The sequence below is a fragment of the Phasianus colchicus genome, chromosome 22, assembly GCF_987193195.1.
Source record: "Phasianus colchicus chromosome 22, bPhaCol1.hap1.1, whole genome shotgun sequence".
In the NCBI taxonomy this organism is placed as follows: Eukaryota; Metazoa; Chordata; class Aves; order Galliformes; family Phasianidae; genus Phasianus; species Phasianus colchicus.
The window spans coordinates 6,082,284-6,098,870 of NC_143457.1; the positions used below are offsets into that span (position 1 = coordinate 6,082,284).

Genomic DNA, 16,587 nt, shown 5'->3' on the forward strand with positions numbered 1-16,587 from the left:
GGAAGAGTCAAAAAAGGTTAGTTTGTCCAAACACCTACTCAAAGCAGTGCTAACTTTAAGTGAGATCAACGTTTCTTGCAAATTCTTATACCATTGTGTCTCCTGAAGTGAGTAGGAGTGCAGGATTTTTAAAGAACGGTGATTAAACTGTTAGGAAAGCTAGAATGACATTGCAGTTTAGGTGCTCCTTTTATAGACAGTCTTCTTTCTTCATGTATCTTGTGAACAAAATAAAAGCTGATTCTTTATTTCTCAGGATTTAACCCAATGTGGGAAGAAACATTGGTGTTCACACTGCACATGCCAGAGATCGCATTGATTCGGTTCCTTGTGTGGGACCATGATCCAATTGGGCGGGATTTTATTGGACAAAGAACAATAGCTTTCAGCAGTATGATGCCAGGTAAGAAAGAAATGGGGAATTACCAAATCAGTTGGCTAGGACTTTTTTGCTGTTTACAAGAGGAACCTCTCTAGATGCTTTTCCTATCATCTATTTCTCTTCCTTGTCATCTTGGCTTATCCTGTGTTTCAGGTTATCGACATGTATACCTAGAAGGTATAGAAGAGGCATCCATCTTTGTTCATGTGGCTATTAATGACATCTGTGGTAAGGTAAGTGCTGTCAGTGCAGTGTAATAATCTGTGTGTGTCAATGAAGTGGCAGGATTTTGTGTCACACTAGAGAAGCCCAGTGAGTGAGGGTCTTATGAACCTATTTACTCTAACTTCATTTGTGTGATTGTCATGGTAGCCTAAGATCTTTGAGTACACACCAAAAGATAAATCTTAGGATACATTATTAAAAAAAAGATTCTTGCAGCACATTTTTGAGGGAGCCAAAGGAGTTTATTTCATTGCAATGTACATATATTCTTATGAATAAATGTGATTGTGTCCAGTATTGTAAGTGCACATTGCTAAAGAAAAGGTTACACCCATGAACCATGAAGGTTTTCTTCCTGTAAAGTTTATTGTATGAAGGCCTGCTCTGCCTGATGATTTTGCATTTTAAATTTAATTAAGTTTTTAGGCATCATTTGCTTAGGAATTCTTCCATAATAGCACTTAAAGTGCAGGGGAGATTTGGTCTTCATAATTATCGTTGGGCTTATTCTTCACTGTTTATTTCTTAGTAATAGTGTGCTTACCTCATGTGCAGGAGAAGTACAACTAATTCATGTAAATAACTCTCAAGCTAAAAGTAAAGCTCTAACTTTTCCTGGGCCAGCTAGAAATGAGTGCACCACGGGGAAATAAGCTGGATTTAATTACTTCCACTGAATAAATTTCAATGAGATTCAGGATTCTGAGTATCTTACAGGGCCTTGAGAATCTCAAAACCAGTTTATATTTGCTCAGGGTGGGGCTGAGCCCTTTCAACAAGGTGATATATCAATATCCTGACAGCAGGAGGCAGCATTGAACTGGATGGGAATTCTAAGGAGTTTTTTTGTTGTTTTTTGTGTGTGTGTGCATGGTGTTCATGCAGAAAGAATTGAAATAATTCTTACAAAGGAAAATAGCAATTTAAAAATTGCTGTAATTTAGTGGGGTGGAATCAAGACAACTACTAGGAAAGCTTCATTTTCAGTTTATAAAAAGAGCTGTTTCTGGAAAGTGTGACTTTCATGAGGATGAAATGAGATACTTCATGAAATGAGATGTTAAGCTCAGTTCCTGCTTTTTTTATTTGATATCTGACACTAGAGTCTCTGGGTAGGTATCGCTTCAGACTGATAGAGATGGGAGTCCTGCCTGAAACTCCTTGTTGCCTGTATTATGAGTGTCTGAATGTAGCTCTATTGAACAAGAGAGGTAGTAGGTGTTGGTCTGAGAGAACAGGCTTTAATATCTGATCATAGTGCCTGTCACAAATAAAAGGCTAACATGAAGGTCATTAAAGGCCACTTAATGCTCTTCAGGGAAGAGTAATGGTAAGCTGACTAATTCAATACTAAGGTTTTTTTCTGACTATATTTTTGTGTTTGAGGGAACTGTATAGTATCTAAGTCGTGCCTTTATGACTGTGAATAGGGATGTGCTTCTCTCAAAAAGAATTGCAGACACTTGCTGGATGCATGCTTTAGCAAAGATTCGAGCAGCTTTACTTTTGATTATGAACTTTGAAGCTCCCGTGTTCAGGTCTATTGCTCATTCTTGAATAGGTCTTTCAAACTCACCAGACTTGTAGCAAGTCTTGGATAAGCTCACCCGTGGTCATGAGGCCAGTGGGAATTGATCTTACCTTCTTAATGGCTGTGTCCTTCACCTGTGTCCATATCCTGTAATGAAAGCAGGCATCTATTTGCTCTACGGCTCCAGCAGAGATGATGACTGGCCTTACCAGCCCTACTCATCTTTTTTCTTCTTTTCTGTTCTATTCTTAGTCAAAATGATGGAGGACAGATTCTATTCTGTCTCTCAGTGTCGTGTGCAGTTTTTGTATTCCAGTTGTGCCCTGCATTCAGGTGATGCCTGTGCTGCTGTTGCAAGGATAGCAAATAGTTCAATATCCTGTTAGAAACTGAAATCTAACACTTAGTATCTGCTGCCAAATGGGATTTTTAGGTTAAGACAAACCGAGTCTATCATCATACTATGATGACTAATAACTTCAGCTTCCAAGTCACTGATACTGATTGTGGTTCTTTGCAAAAAAGATTTGTGTTCGCAGTCTTAAGAGTTTTCACCTCAATTCTTATTTGGCAATATTGTGAGGCATTATCACTCTTTTAATCCTTACTTTATCTAATCTTTCATAATTATTTGCTCTTATTAGTCTCTTCATGAGTAACTGGCTGATGATAGTTATAATTTGTAGTAGGGTGACATGCCTTTTTAAACTTTGGCAGCTGTTTTGAGGTCAGTAGATTTTCTTGGTAAGTTTTCAAACAGCTAAACGACCCTTATGTATCACACTGTCTCTTCCCTGTCCTTATCTGCTAGCTTCCAAACTACTGCACTAATTTGTTTCTTGATTGCTTTGTCCCCTTTTCATGTTCTCAATATATTACACACCCCTTGTTGCTTCTCATCACCATTGCAGTCTCTTGAGATTTTCTGGTGTTAAAATGTTGATGTGGTGCACAACCTAATTAAAATGCAAGGACTTGGAAAGAAAGCTTGTACACTGCAGCTACAGGTCTGGTTTTACCCATCCTTTATTAATCCAAATATTCTAATGCAAACATTAAGCTTTTTAGCGTTTTTCCAGAGGCAGATATTCAACCCTCTCAGTGGTCTGGCATCACAAAAGCAGAGTCTTAGATTTCTTTTGCTTCAACATGTGTTTAACTGAATTTTTTTCTAGCTTGCACTGTTTCCTGGAGACACTTTTCTTTGTCCGTCTCTTCTGTAGTCTATTTATGTATTGTGGAATTTCTCCTTTTTTTCTTAGATGAGACTCTCCCTCTCTGTTGTTGTGTGTCTTATTTGCCTTTACTCTGTCTGTTTGTGATTTCAGTGGGCTTCTCTATGTCAAAAAAAGTCTACTTTTAGAAGCAGAACATTTTTAGACGCCTTGAAGGTACCCCCTCCTAACTCAGGGAGGTGTAGTGACCACCAACACACACCTGCATGCCTCTAACTTCGTTAGCATCAATGTTTCCTTACTAGCATTTTGAAGCCCTTCAACTCATACCGTGGATTGTGACATTTGACTTAGTCAGTTTTGTTGGGTCATTGCTCAGCTGGAGAGCCTTCCATTTATGAAGCAGATCCAGGATAATAGTCCTTCTATAATCTCTCTCTATTCTTTGAGTTTTTGCTTACCATCTCTTCTCTTATAAGCTGTAATTCTTTCATGTGGAAAAGAACCTTTAGCAGTGAATACTCTTTTAAATTGTGGGGAAGCCTCTTTATAAGCATTTTGAAAAATGAAGTGGCCCTATAAAAGCTGGAATAGAGGCTAAAAGCACATATTCTGGATCTGCATCGAAATGGCTCTCTTTTTTAACTTTTTTTTTAGAATTATTTTTTTTACGTTAACCAAATTTATCTTTGCATACTTGAATCAGCCAATTGATTCAAGCAATAGTGTCTAACTTTACAAAGATGCACCAAATGATCAGGAATGATACCAGGCCCTGCATTGCCTGTCACCCATTCCATTAGTGCTTTTCTTTCTTTGTTTTTAATTATATGTATATGTGCGTTTGTGTCATTTTTTTCTAACTTTGCAAATATTTATATTGTATGATTTTTGTAGCAATAAATTTGTGTACTTGCCAACTTTCACCAATTGGAGCGGAACGTTTTTCTCCTCACTGCTTAACAAATGCAGAATCTCATTTTGAAGCCTTCTAGAGGAAGCTGAGTCTACTTTGATCCAAGCAGACTGTTAAATAGCCTGGCTCTTACAGGATGCTTATTAATATTTCAATTACATTTTCTTTGCTGGGTATTATTGGCACTGTTTCTTCCGCAAATGCGAAAGAGACAATCCCTGCCTTCTTTATCTTACTCTCTATATATTTGTGAAGCTCATTCTAGGTCTCTTTTTAGCTATCTCTTTCTCACAGTGAATTTTGGCATGTGATAAGTAAACTGCATTAATGCCAATCAAATTTACCATGGGTTTCTTACAATGCTTTTCAGACATAGGCTTCTGTACTATATTTTTATTCATTCTTTATGCTTAAGGAAGTGAACTGCTGCTACTAAAGAGAGCCTAATCTAACTGGAAAATAAAAGCAACAGAGGAGAAATAGATTAGAAGGGTAATGCTTCTTTCTCTGCTTTATTTGTATGAGGCTCTATGCATGGATCAAGACCAATCTACTCTTTACCACACATCAGCTTTAAAAGTTGGCAAGTACACCTGGAATGTTTACGGGAATGCTGAAATTCTTTTGGTTTCACTGAAATGTAAATCAACTGTATGATGGTGGGGAAGTCTTTGACAGTGCTTCTGTATTTCATACTTAAGTACTGAAGTATATGAAGTACTCTATTTTCAACATGACTAACTTCATCTGTTTATGATGTGTTTCTTCAGTGATGAAAACATACATGAGTGTCTTTGGATGTATTGTATGGTAGGAAATGATCATAATGTAATCACACAGGTAGAAAGAGAAATATTTGAAGATCACATGTCAAACATGTAGTTCAGTTTCTTCTTGTGATAGTGCTTAAGTGAGGAATCAGTATTGTTTATACTGAAAAATAATATATGATATTCTTATGTCCACTGTGTATTTCCTGACAGCTACAAAAGATGCAAAGATGTAAAGATTTTGGCATCAAATTTGTTATGATCTATAATATAAGACAAAAATATTATTTAGCTGAAGATGTCACTATCATTTAAATTCTGTAACCATCTATGTTGCATGAGAAATAAAGTTAAGATGATTTTTAAGTATCTTTTGAAATTGCCACCATTTCTACAGCTTGTTTTGTGTGAGGTTTGTTTGCTAGTTTGATTTTTTTGTTTCTTTTTTTAGTTTCTTCATCTCATTTTTTCAGAACGTTCTGTTTTATTCTGCTGGAACCTCTGGTGCATGCTGCAAATTTCTTGTCTGAAATATGAGTGGTAGTTACCATTCCCAGTTTAAGAGACAGGAAAAATTAGATTAGTCAGCATCTAATGTGCATTTTTGCACAAGTGTGATGTTCTACATAAGCTGAAGAATTCAGCGCTATGTTTCAAATTTAATTTAATTCTTCAGCAATTCTAATTGGCCTTATCATAACATATTTAGCTGTATGAATTTGCAGGTGGATTTTTTTAATTGAAAAACATGCTCAGTTGTTTTTTTTTTTTAAAGTACTCTGTTTGCCAGCAGGTCTTAACTTTAGCAAAGCCCCAAAGCTGGTAATGACACTTGAGGATAACATCAACTAGTGGTGTTTGTAGCTTTATTTTAATTACAATGTGATATAGAAGCCTGAGTGTTGTTTAGTGTTTTCTGATAGAGCAGTTTGTTAGAACATGAGTTCACAGTGTAAGAACTAGGATGTCCTAATTCCTTCGTTGTACTAATTCCCTGGGATTATTTACACACATTCTTCAAATTTGAATGTGTAAGGAGCTTTAAACTAGTGAGAAATTTATGACAAATACAGAGATAAGCGTGGCTGGAAAATGTTATGTAAACACAAACAAAAAAAAAAAAAGTGAAATTCTGCAAAACAGTTGCTACTGATTTTTCACATTTTTATTTCCTGTCCCATTTTTTATTTAGTTTTTATGCTGATGTTAGAAATATGCCAGAATACTCTGTGTGTAAGTGCATGTGTGTGCAGTGCACGAGTACAGAATCATAGAATCATTCTGTGACTTGATTGTTGAACTTGAGTTCCTGGGCCCAAAGGAAGAGTTTTCCATTTTCTGTTAAGGACTTTTTTTTTCTTAATTTTCCAGGTCAAACAAGCTCTGGGCCTAAAAGGCCTATTTCTCAGAAATCCAAAGCAGGCCTCCCTGGACAGTCATGCTGCTGGTCAGCTCCATCGCAAACATTCCTTTAGCAGCCACATCTTGAGACGGACAGCAAGTGCACCCACCAAAAGCCAGAAGAAGAAGAAAGGCTTTCCTGAAATTGTTTTTGATACAAAAGACAACAGCTCTGAAGGGGCCAGTGAAGACCACGAAGCAGAAGCTGCCTCACAGCCTTGCTTTGCTCAAGAACCAGAAAGTGCTTCTCTGTCACCAGCTCCCAGGAATGGTGCCAGTGGGGAGGTACATGGCAAAGGGTTGAAAGGTAAGGCCCATAGTTCTCATAAAGCCAAAAGTCAGAGTTGTGCTCAAGGGGGTGCTGCTTTCAGTGAACCCATACAGAGGTCTAACAGGGTCCGGCTCCGGGAGCACCAGAGTGAGAAGCAAAGTGTTTTTGCACGCTGCGCCATCAACAGCTCTGGTAGGATTGGAGTGGCCACCAACTGCATGAAATGCATGATTGGTTCCAAAGAAAGCCCAGATCTAGAAAGCAAGTGGAGTGACCAACCTACCAGGCCTATTGCTAAAGATTTGCTTCACCATGATCAGTATAACAGTATAAGTGGAGAAGAGAGGTTAGAGCTTGAAAACTGGGGTGTTAAAGCTCAGTCCAGACCACAGTCAGATTTGCAGTCTTGCAGTAGCCCTGGAAATGCTGATGATCTAACAAAGAGCACCCAGTCTTTCATGACCTCAGGGAAGAAAAATGTTGAATCTAAATGTCATGGAATAAAGGCTCATTCCCGGCAGCGGTGGCAGTGCCAATCAGGTGGCAAGTATGGAAGTACTATCAACTTGGTTGCAGCCAGCAACGGCTCTATATCCTCCAACTCCAGCAGTCTAGAAAGCCTTGGAAGCCCAGAATTTCCCAAGCGCTGTTCTGAAACTTCTCGAAGGCAAGTGGGCACCCTACAGAGGGAAATGAATGCCTTATTCGTTCAAAAATTGGAGGAAATTCGAAGTAAATCCCCTATATTCTTTACTGGTAAGACCAGATTTTCTTCACCCTTCTCCACCTTAGATCACATCATTGTCTCAGCTTCTGCATAGCATCTTTACCTTGAAGCTCCTGTGTGCTGTTTTGCTATCAAAAGCTCTTTTTCTTTATTTTTAGCAATTACAGAAAAAAAAAAAAGCATAAATATTTTTTTTTTTTTTTTTTTGTAGATGTGCCTGGTTTAGACTAGTCCTTTCCACGCCTAGTTGTCCATCTGCAGTAGTAAAACCTGTTAGTAGTCATGAATGTTTGGATTGCTTGTTCAGGGATTTTTGTTTCCCCTTTTTTTTTCTTTTTTTTTCTTTTTTTTTCAGTGAATGAAGTATGATACTAAGTAAATTTTAAGATCCAAACCAGAGCATTAAGTAGAGATTGAATATAGGAAATCTGTTTTAACAAACGTTACTTCCATCATCAACGTTTGTGTTTTACTGAGCAAAAACCACAACAGAACTGATATCTAATGTGCTTTTTTTTTTTTTTTTTTTTAAACAATCAAACACAATTCCTTCCTCAGAGAACTTGCAATTTATTGTGTAAATTGCTGACATCAGTTCAGGCAATTCTCTAGTCTGGGTTATTCAAGAGATCACACTTGATCATTCTGGTCCTATATATACAAGTCCCCAGTAAGCAAGCATTTGTAGATGTGCTTAATATTACATATATAATTTGACTGTGACCTGAGGGCCCAGTTACATAATACAAAGCAAATGAGGTATGTGATCTGATGTTACTTGGTGTGAGCCAAGCAATGCTGACTGCTAACATTTCTCAACTGCAAAGTAAAATTCACCCATTTAAAGGAAGATTATTTAAGCTACAGCATTTTAGTATATTGTTGTTTCAAGCCAGCTATATGCATGTGGTCACTGGGATGGTGTCACCGTATCTTTACTCACAAACTGTGTTTGTGACAGAATCCTCCTTTTAATAACAGATTCTGACTGTTCTCTTACAATGAGCTCTGAAAGCCTCATATAGATATTTAAAATATTTTCTTTGACCAGTGTGATTTAATTGGACATCTATGGTTTCTCTTTTTCTCTTTTTTGATTCTTTTTATCTGCTTTGAGCTTTTAGGAGAGTACCAGGGTAGTGGGAAGGAGAGAAAGAAGTTTGCCAATTCCTGTGACTTGAAGTTAATCCAGGGCAGCAGAACCCTTCCTATGCCTAAATTATTGGCATCGGGCTTTTCATAAGCTCTGAGTAGTGTGACATAAGGAACCATTTCCCATTATCAGTGCCAGCTCCCCTGCTAGCCTCCTAAGTCACTAAATAAATATTGTGATACGCTTGAAATTTGATTAAATCCATCTGACTTCTCAAGCATGGAACCAGCAAACCTTTAAAATTGTGAAATAGTCACTTGGACTGAATGCCAATGGTCCAGTGACAAACACTGTACAAACAGCATGCTTTCCTCATCCTCCTGCTATTTTAGTGCCTTGGGCCAAGGCACCAAGGAAACCAATAACATCAGCCTAATATGGCTGTATTTCATAATTAACATTCTGGTGATGGGGTGTGCAACAACAGTGAGACAGGAAGGTATAGTCTCTAGTTTGTCTCCTTTATGGCAACAGCATTACAGTTTCTGGTATTTTGCTTTGTAAGTGTGCTGTAATCAGCTTGGGTGACCTGGCCTGCATGGGAAGAGGGAGAGCTCACTGGTGTGGCCAGCTCTGGACTCCTCCAGATTTTGAAAATTTGGCTGTTCTGTGATGGGCTTATGTGCATGTAAGCCTTCAACAATCAAGATGCTTTCTTTATGACTAGTGGCAACAAATTCATATTATGTTTCTGTTTCTTTTCTTGAACAGTAGCAAAAATTGTGTTTTGTTATTCTAAAGCAAAACAGTGGATTTAATATCTGTCCATTTATGGATTCTATTAAATGCTCTGGTTGGTCAGAAATTCTTAGAATCCTACAAAAATGTTTGAAGATTTGTCTGTCTCCCTTCCCTCCCTCAGCACTAATTTATCCTGTTACCTGCACCTGCCTTCCCTACATTAACTGGATTTTTCCTCTGTTCTGTCCTATTATTCTACATGCACACTCTCCCTCTCTAGTTAAGAACTGAAAGGACAAGCAAGTTAAAGGTAACTGTCAAGTGAGTGTCACTGATTCAAGCACCTTGTTGCCTGTACTTCTGTTTGTTTTTTGTTTTGAAGCATGTTTGCATTGTGCTTTGGAGACATGGGAAGTAGTGTTTTTGGCATGAATGCTTCAGTTCTTAGGGTACAGGATAGAAACATTGCAGATGCTGGGTTTTTTTCAGGTAGTACAGTGGATGAAATGATTCTTCAGGATTGTATTGTCAGCCTGGTATTCATGAAGCATGCATCTCTGCATTATCTTATGAAGAAGAAGTGGCAAACTTAAAAAAACAAAGTTACTTTTTAAAGCTTTTTTTTGTTCTGTCTTTAAAAGGCACATTGACTTACGTTACACAGAACGTATACAGATTGTTTTACTTTGTAAACTGCTCCAGATCTCCTATGATATTTATCTTCTTTGACTGAAGCTGATTATTACGATCACATCTATTGGTTACTGAAGGTGTTCTGATTATTATACATGATCTGACGGTGGTCTGATGTACTGTCATGTTTGAGTGCTGGAAAGAAGGAAAAGAGCAATGCAACTGGTGCTGAATGATTGGAGGAAGAAGTTAGATTCTAATAGAGGATCCAAAGACACAAAGAAATGGATGGATGCAGTTGTTCTTTGATTAAGACAATCAGAAAAATGCTCTGTTCCTAGCATGCATGGACTGGGATTTTTCAGAAGCAACTGCTTTTTTGGGCAGCTCAAACAGAAAGAACCAAAAATGTTGCTGCCTTTGCTCGGCATTTGAAATCATCAGTTATTAAAAAAAAAAAAAAATAAAAAAAAATTAATATGTGCAGTTCCTACCTTAAAAGCAAAAGGATACCATATAAAGGATAAATCTGTGGTTTAAACTGAAGTTCATAATAGCTACTTAACCCAATATCTCTGTTTTTCTGTTTGTTTCTTTCATATCTCCCAAGTAGATGTCAGCCATTTCTCGATGCAGAGGTCAGTCACTTCTTTATGCAGCCTAGAAACCATCACTGAAGAGCCTGTTATTGCAAATGAAAGCCATCGTGCCAGCCTCTTCTTTCCTCTACCCATTACTCCTTACAGTGATTCTGAAGAAGGGTCTATGTCTGATCATTCCACTGAATCTCAAACAAAAGGAAGCAACCCATCGAACCGGCCTCCAGAACCTCTGCTCACTAGAGAACAAAGACCAAATTTGCCTGCAGAAGACCAAATGCAGATAGCCACAAAAGCAGCTGACATTAATGTATTAGTCCAAGACAATGAGAGAACAAGCATGACAGGACTTCTCAAAGAAGAAAATGGTTGGACACAGGCATGCAGTGAAGCTGATGATCAAGTTAATTTGGCAGCGCATCCTCAGAAAGCCTGGCTGGTGGTGGCAGAAGCTAAGAGTGCTGGCCAGCCTGTTGAAAACTGCCAGAAGCAGAAAGACCAAACAGGGCAGGTATTGAAAGACTTGAAAACCACTGCTGTATTGAAAAGCCAAAAGCCTGGTGCAGCAGCTGTCCTGCAGCAAAACAATGTGATTAATGGCTCACATCCAACTTTGTCTCCAGATATTTTCCAGAAAGCCCAGGCTGCACAGGCTCTACCTGTTTCTCAGACGAGCTCTTACATGTTAATAAGGAAGTCAAAGAGTGAAGGGCTGAAAAAGTCAGACTCCTCAGCTTTAATAAAAAATCCAAGTAGCCTATCTCCAGCAGCAGAAGTATACTTTGATGCTACTGTTAATGACCGGATCTGGAGCAAGCTAGATTGCAGCAATCATCGTGACAGTATGTCTTCCTCTTCCAGCATGTCCTCCAATGACACTGTGATAGATCTCTCTCTACCTAATCTAGCTCGCAAAAGCCTTCCAGATCTTGGCATCCGTCATGAGAACTTTGAGCCCCTTGCCATGAGAAGGGGTATTCGCCCACGGTCTGCTACAACATCAGGTAATGAAATGCCAATAGTGAGCAAGAGTAAATCCAATCCTAACCTGAGGTCTGACCAGCTGCCAGCGGATGAATTATGCCCACGTCCTCTTGCAAGGAGTCCTCAGGATGCATTCTCATCCATTCCTAGGAGGCATACGTGGAGCAGGCTGTACATAGAAAGTCTCAGACAATCTTCTAACAAATCCAAAGCACAGGATAAGGTTGGGAATAACCAGGCGAAATCCAAGAGTCTTGGAGACCTTACCTCTGATGACATTGTGTGCACTTTTGAAAGCAAATATCATAGCATCAGCAGGAGTTTTGTCACTCGATCAATGCGTGAGCAGCGCCGCTCTGCAGGCCTGAGAACCTCTGTCAAACCCCAAGATGAATTGACTGAGCAGCTGAAGAAGCTAACAGCCTTTCAGCAGGAAAATGATATAACTTCCCCCATCAGTCTTGATCCAACTGAATCTGAAGAGGAAGCGGAGAGCTTAGGACTCCTTCGCAGGTCATCATCTCGCAGTCAGAGCAGGGTGCGGTACATTGCCAACAGAGCCAAGCAAGCTCAGGAGAGACAGCGACTGCAAAGCCTGGGCCAGCTCAGTGGGAGTCCCATTGAAGAGAGAGGAAATCCAGAGGGAGCCTGCAGCGTTGCAAAAGCAGTCTGTATGGATATAGCTTCTCCTGCTGTGTTTACATCCCAGCCTAAGAACCAAACTGATTATAATACTGACACAGAAGTCTTCTTTATACTGAAACTGTAATTCTGGGGGGCACTGAGTAAGGTGATGTTTACATTCAAGACAAAACATAGTGACCTGAGAGGCACAAAATATCCTTGTATGGCTTTGTGCTTCCTGGCCTTCCCTTGATGGTAAAGGTACTTAAGATCCCGACTCCAAAAGAATAGATGAGTGTTAGACTTGTCATCCATCTGTGGAATTCGACCAACCAAGTGAAATCAGAGACATATTTTTACAGTCTTAATGACCTGACCTCCTTTTTTTATTACGTTTTTTTCCAGCCTCAAATCTGGCCTCCTTTGTGTGTGACCACTTCTTTGCACTTGCAACTTGCTCTGTGCAAACCTTTTGCTCCTTATTACTTTCATTAATTGCTTTGTCTAGCAGTTAAACATCAGTGATGCTAGTGACAGCTAATGTTACTCTTATTAATTACGTATCCATAAGGAGGCTGGATTTGAAATCACATAACTTGTTTTGGTGTTCTCATGAAGAGCTGGAAATGGTCAAAATCGCAGGGGAACTCTTTCCTTAATTAATAATATAGTAGATAAAGTCTTATTTCAATGAAAATCCATATTGTCGCACTCTTTGAAGAAAGAAAATCTGTTGCCATGTTCCAAAGGAATGCTTTTTTTAAACCAAACTTGTTTTTATATATATATATATATATATATATATAAGTATATATGTATGCATCCGTGTGTATGCAGGTATATGTCTGCTTGTATGTGTACACATGCACACACTTAAACTGAACTGTGACTGTTTCTTGTCTCAAAACATCATCTGTGGGAATGAGATGAGAAGGGAGAATTAGTCAAAAAAGGCAGGAAACATCTTCTGACACTAATTCAGAAATGACTAAAAAGCACACTGATCTTTTCTTGAAAACAGAACCATCCCTTCTTTATGGTATTTTAACAATGCTGCTGTACATAGCACTTTTTTGGATGAATTTTACTACTTCTGTATTGCACTGCCATGCAAAATTTTCAATGATATGTTTTAAAATATATATATTTAATTTTTTTAGATGAACATATTTAGAGTTATATAGCAAGCTAAATAGAATAACCATTTTTCCTCCCCATTTTTTAAAACTTTTTTTTAAGGTGTTTCTTCCATCCCATCTCCCCCCTCCAAAGTCATTTATTATAGATGTATTTTATCAGTGATGGAGAAGATTGTTTATTGAGATGCATTTTAAAGAGAAACAGAGGTTTAATTTTATTTTCAAGCTGCATAGAGTCCCTATTATTGAGAAAATATTTTGCTTTTGTTTGTAATGATTCTTCTGTGTATATTGCAAAATCTAAAAATTGTTTGTAAGACCACCTTGTACTACTAAAATAAACATATTTAATCTTCCAGCTGTTGACTGCTTAGCTGAAACATAACACTTTTTTAATGCCGTTATAACATTTAATTTTACTCTTTTTCAGAATGATATCCAGTTCAGATCCTGCTCAAATTTTCTCTGGTCCACCAAAATACATGCAAGTATTGGTAGAGACTGGCATTCTAATATGTGATACACAGCATGTGGATAATTTTGAACTAGTGTTGGCAGCCAGTGACGACAGGATGAAAATTCTTTGGGGAGTCATGGAATTTGTAGCCCAACAGGTGCTATCAAAGGACCTAATCTGTTCTGAGACAGCCAAGGAAGTGAATGTCACAGAGAACAATACAAAGATAAACTACAGTATTTTCATGTAAGGTAGATAGACCTGTTTCATCACTGAGGTTGTTTAAGATCTGACTGAAAATACTTCTCATTCAAAAGATCTCTTCTTGTCCCAGCAAAGTGCACAGTGAAAATGTGCATTACTTTGTTCATTCCCTTACCTGGAAAGGTCCTCAGTTGACTTATGGATGTGAGGCTAGAAAGGAGTTCTTGGCATTTGGCCACAAACATTTCAACTCTGAGATATCAAAAGGTGAAGCTAACTATGGTTGATGATTTCAGCATAACAAGGAAGGGGAGGCTGGGAGGAGTAAAATTCCCTGATGAAATATTTTAAAATGATGCTTTGTCTGAACACGCTCCTGCAGTTTTCCATCCTAGCTCTGATCTTCATTATTTCTCTTCATAATTTGGATGAGAGGCCCTTGAGGTTTGTGCAACAAAGGTTTGGAACGTGTACTGAAGTAAATCTACAATGTCTTTGCAGTCTCTGAAGAAAAAAAAAAAAAAAAAGGTAAATCATCAGCAGAGTGTGTGATCTGCCAAGATCAGTCCTGCATTGTATCTTAAAACAAAGTGAATTTCATTAACATTCTTTAGACAAGAAAGTCAGCCTGTAATACTTCAGTTATGGGCTGAAGAGCTGCAGGGAGTTGCTACTTTTTTATCTTTAAAGCAAGAAGGTACATGCAAATTGATAGCTTTAGAAAGTTAATGTGTGAAAGGTCTATTTGCGTCTTTTCAAAGACCAAGATCCATTATCCTTTTTTATCTTTTATTGATTAAGCAATACTAGTTAAATTAAATCACCTTGCAGAAGACAGTATCATGCAACACTTCAAAATATCTTTCTTTGTTCACATTTTTAAAAAGCAGCAATTGGATTTAACTTGCTAGGGTACATGTGAATTTTGTCCTCCTGTTTGCAAATCAGTAGTAACTGCCTTGCCAACTTGTTCTGTTGCACTGCACAAGACTATTAATGATGTGTTTGTGTATTCATATGAATGGAATTTATTTTGTGGTACCTACACTGCTGAGCAGCAGGAATTTACTTAAGCAGTTTTGTTCTTCATCCTTTCTGCTTCAGTGTAATTTTTCTCTGAAGAATAATTAATTACAGCAGTGATAATCTAACCAATCAATGTATTCTATTTCCAATTTTTAGTGTTTGATTAACAAAAGGAAAAGATTACTGCTGATTCTGGTATCACAGTTAGGTTTTTAAGTATCTTGCAGGTTTGGGAGAGGGCTTTTCTTGTCTTGCTTCCTACCTCCTCTCACAACAACAACAAACTCGAGAGCTTTAAGCAAAACTCTTTTAGATTCTGTTTGTTTTTTTTCCTACATGAACTGGAGCAATAGTGGAGGTCTCAAAATCAAGCTGGCGAAAGAGAATTTAGAGAGAAAGGCAGCATATATAGGGAGCTTCAACTGAGGTGTGAAAACACTTTCTTGGCTCTATCTCATCCAAAGCTGCAGGTAAGAATTCAGTGAAGTGCACATAAAACAAGCACACAGTTCTTTTTAATGGGTTTTTAAAGCTGAAGTATTTGGTCCTCGTAATCTTGCTATGTAGGCACCAGTAATGATTGTAACTCTGTCTAGGGAAGGCCCATTTTGTATCTGTTCCTGCTGGCATGTAGAGTAACAGCAGCCATCTTCCATCATCCTGAGCTCTCCCTGTGAGGTCATAGACTTGTCCCAAATGTTTTTCAGTTCATTAAAGTGTCAGTTTAGGAGTCCAGACAGTACATGGTTGTCCTTGGTGTTTATGGTCTGTATTCCTCCAGCTTGGTGTTGAAGATCACTGATGATGAACATTTGATTGTATCTGTAAAAACTCATTTTGACAGTGCTGAGATGTTTACAGCTGCTTGTAGCTGAGCTTATTAGTGACTTAGCCCTCATTAGCTGCCAGCTGTGAAAAATCACATGCCATAATGTGCATCTTGCTAAAGCCTAGAAAAACATTCATGAGAAGCAGCTGGGAATCTTAACTCGTCTGATTTTTGTTAACCTCTCTCTAAGTGCAAGGCTTTGTCTGAGTCTCCAGAGTGTGGCTATCACATAAAGTGAAAAATAAATCATGTGCCAATTACCAAAGCTAGTACCTGAAGTGGAGCAGTTCAGAGCATCTGAGAGAATCCGAGCTGAATGGATTTCCTGGTATCTTTTTGGTTTTGTCCTATAGAAAGAATGTCCTTATGTCATTGATAGTGTCCGTTAGCACCTTGTCATAATTCATGCTGTAAGAAAGATGTGCACCTTTTGGTGTCTGAAGTGCAGTAAAAGTAATGTTGGAGCTCCACTGCAGTGCACTATGAGTCCCACCCTTCCACCTCGGCATCACCAAATACATTATTATAAGCATTTAAAAAAATGAAATGTAAGCAAATTCTGACTGTTGAAGACCAGTTAACATTTAATGATTGATTAAATCAGTGGCATATATAGAAGGGCTTAGGGAGGAAGGTGCAAGCTGCCTGAGACATTTCCATCATGGACAGAGCTTAAAGTCAAGTAAGTATGAAATAATTCTTTTCTTACTCAAGTGTGGACATGTTCCAACTCCCCTGCAGGATGTGTTGTAATGATTTACTCTGCTGAATTCCTGTGAAAGCAATCCTTTGTAATTTCAGAGCCTTGATGCTGTATTTATAAATGACCTGGCCCAATAGTCAGCCATTTGGCAGGGTTG

The 16,587-nt window shown here is 38.3% G+C and overlaps 1 protein-coding gene across 1 annotated transcript in view; it reads left to right on the forward strand.

Annotated features, from left to right (window-relative positions):
• The window catches only part of PLCH2 (phospholipase C eta 2), a 35,574-nt gene extending 19,637 nt beyond the window's left edge, over window positions 1-15,937 (forward strand). Inside the window, exons 19-23 of the mRNA XM_090123180.1 lie at window positions 257-403; window positions 536-615; window positions 6,371-7,427; window positions 10,479-12,333; window positions 13,642-15,937. Of these exons, the coding sequence (XP_089979306.1) occupies window positions 257-403; window positions 536-615; window positions 6,371-7,427; window positions 10,479-12,217 (3,023 nt within the window). The 3' untranslated portion in view covers window positions 12,218-12,333; window positions 13,642-15,937. The remainder of the gene's footprint in view (window positions 1-256; window positions 404-535; window positions 616-6,370; window positions 7,428-10,478; window positions 12,334-13,641) is intronic.
• The last annotated feature ends 650 nt before the right edge of the window (window positions 15,938-16,587 follow it).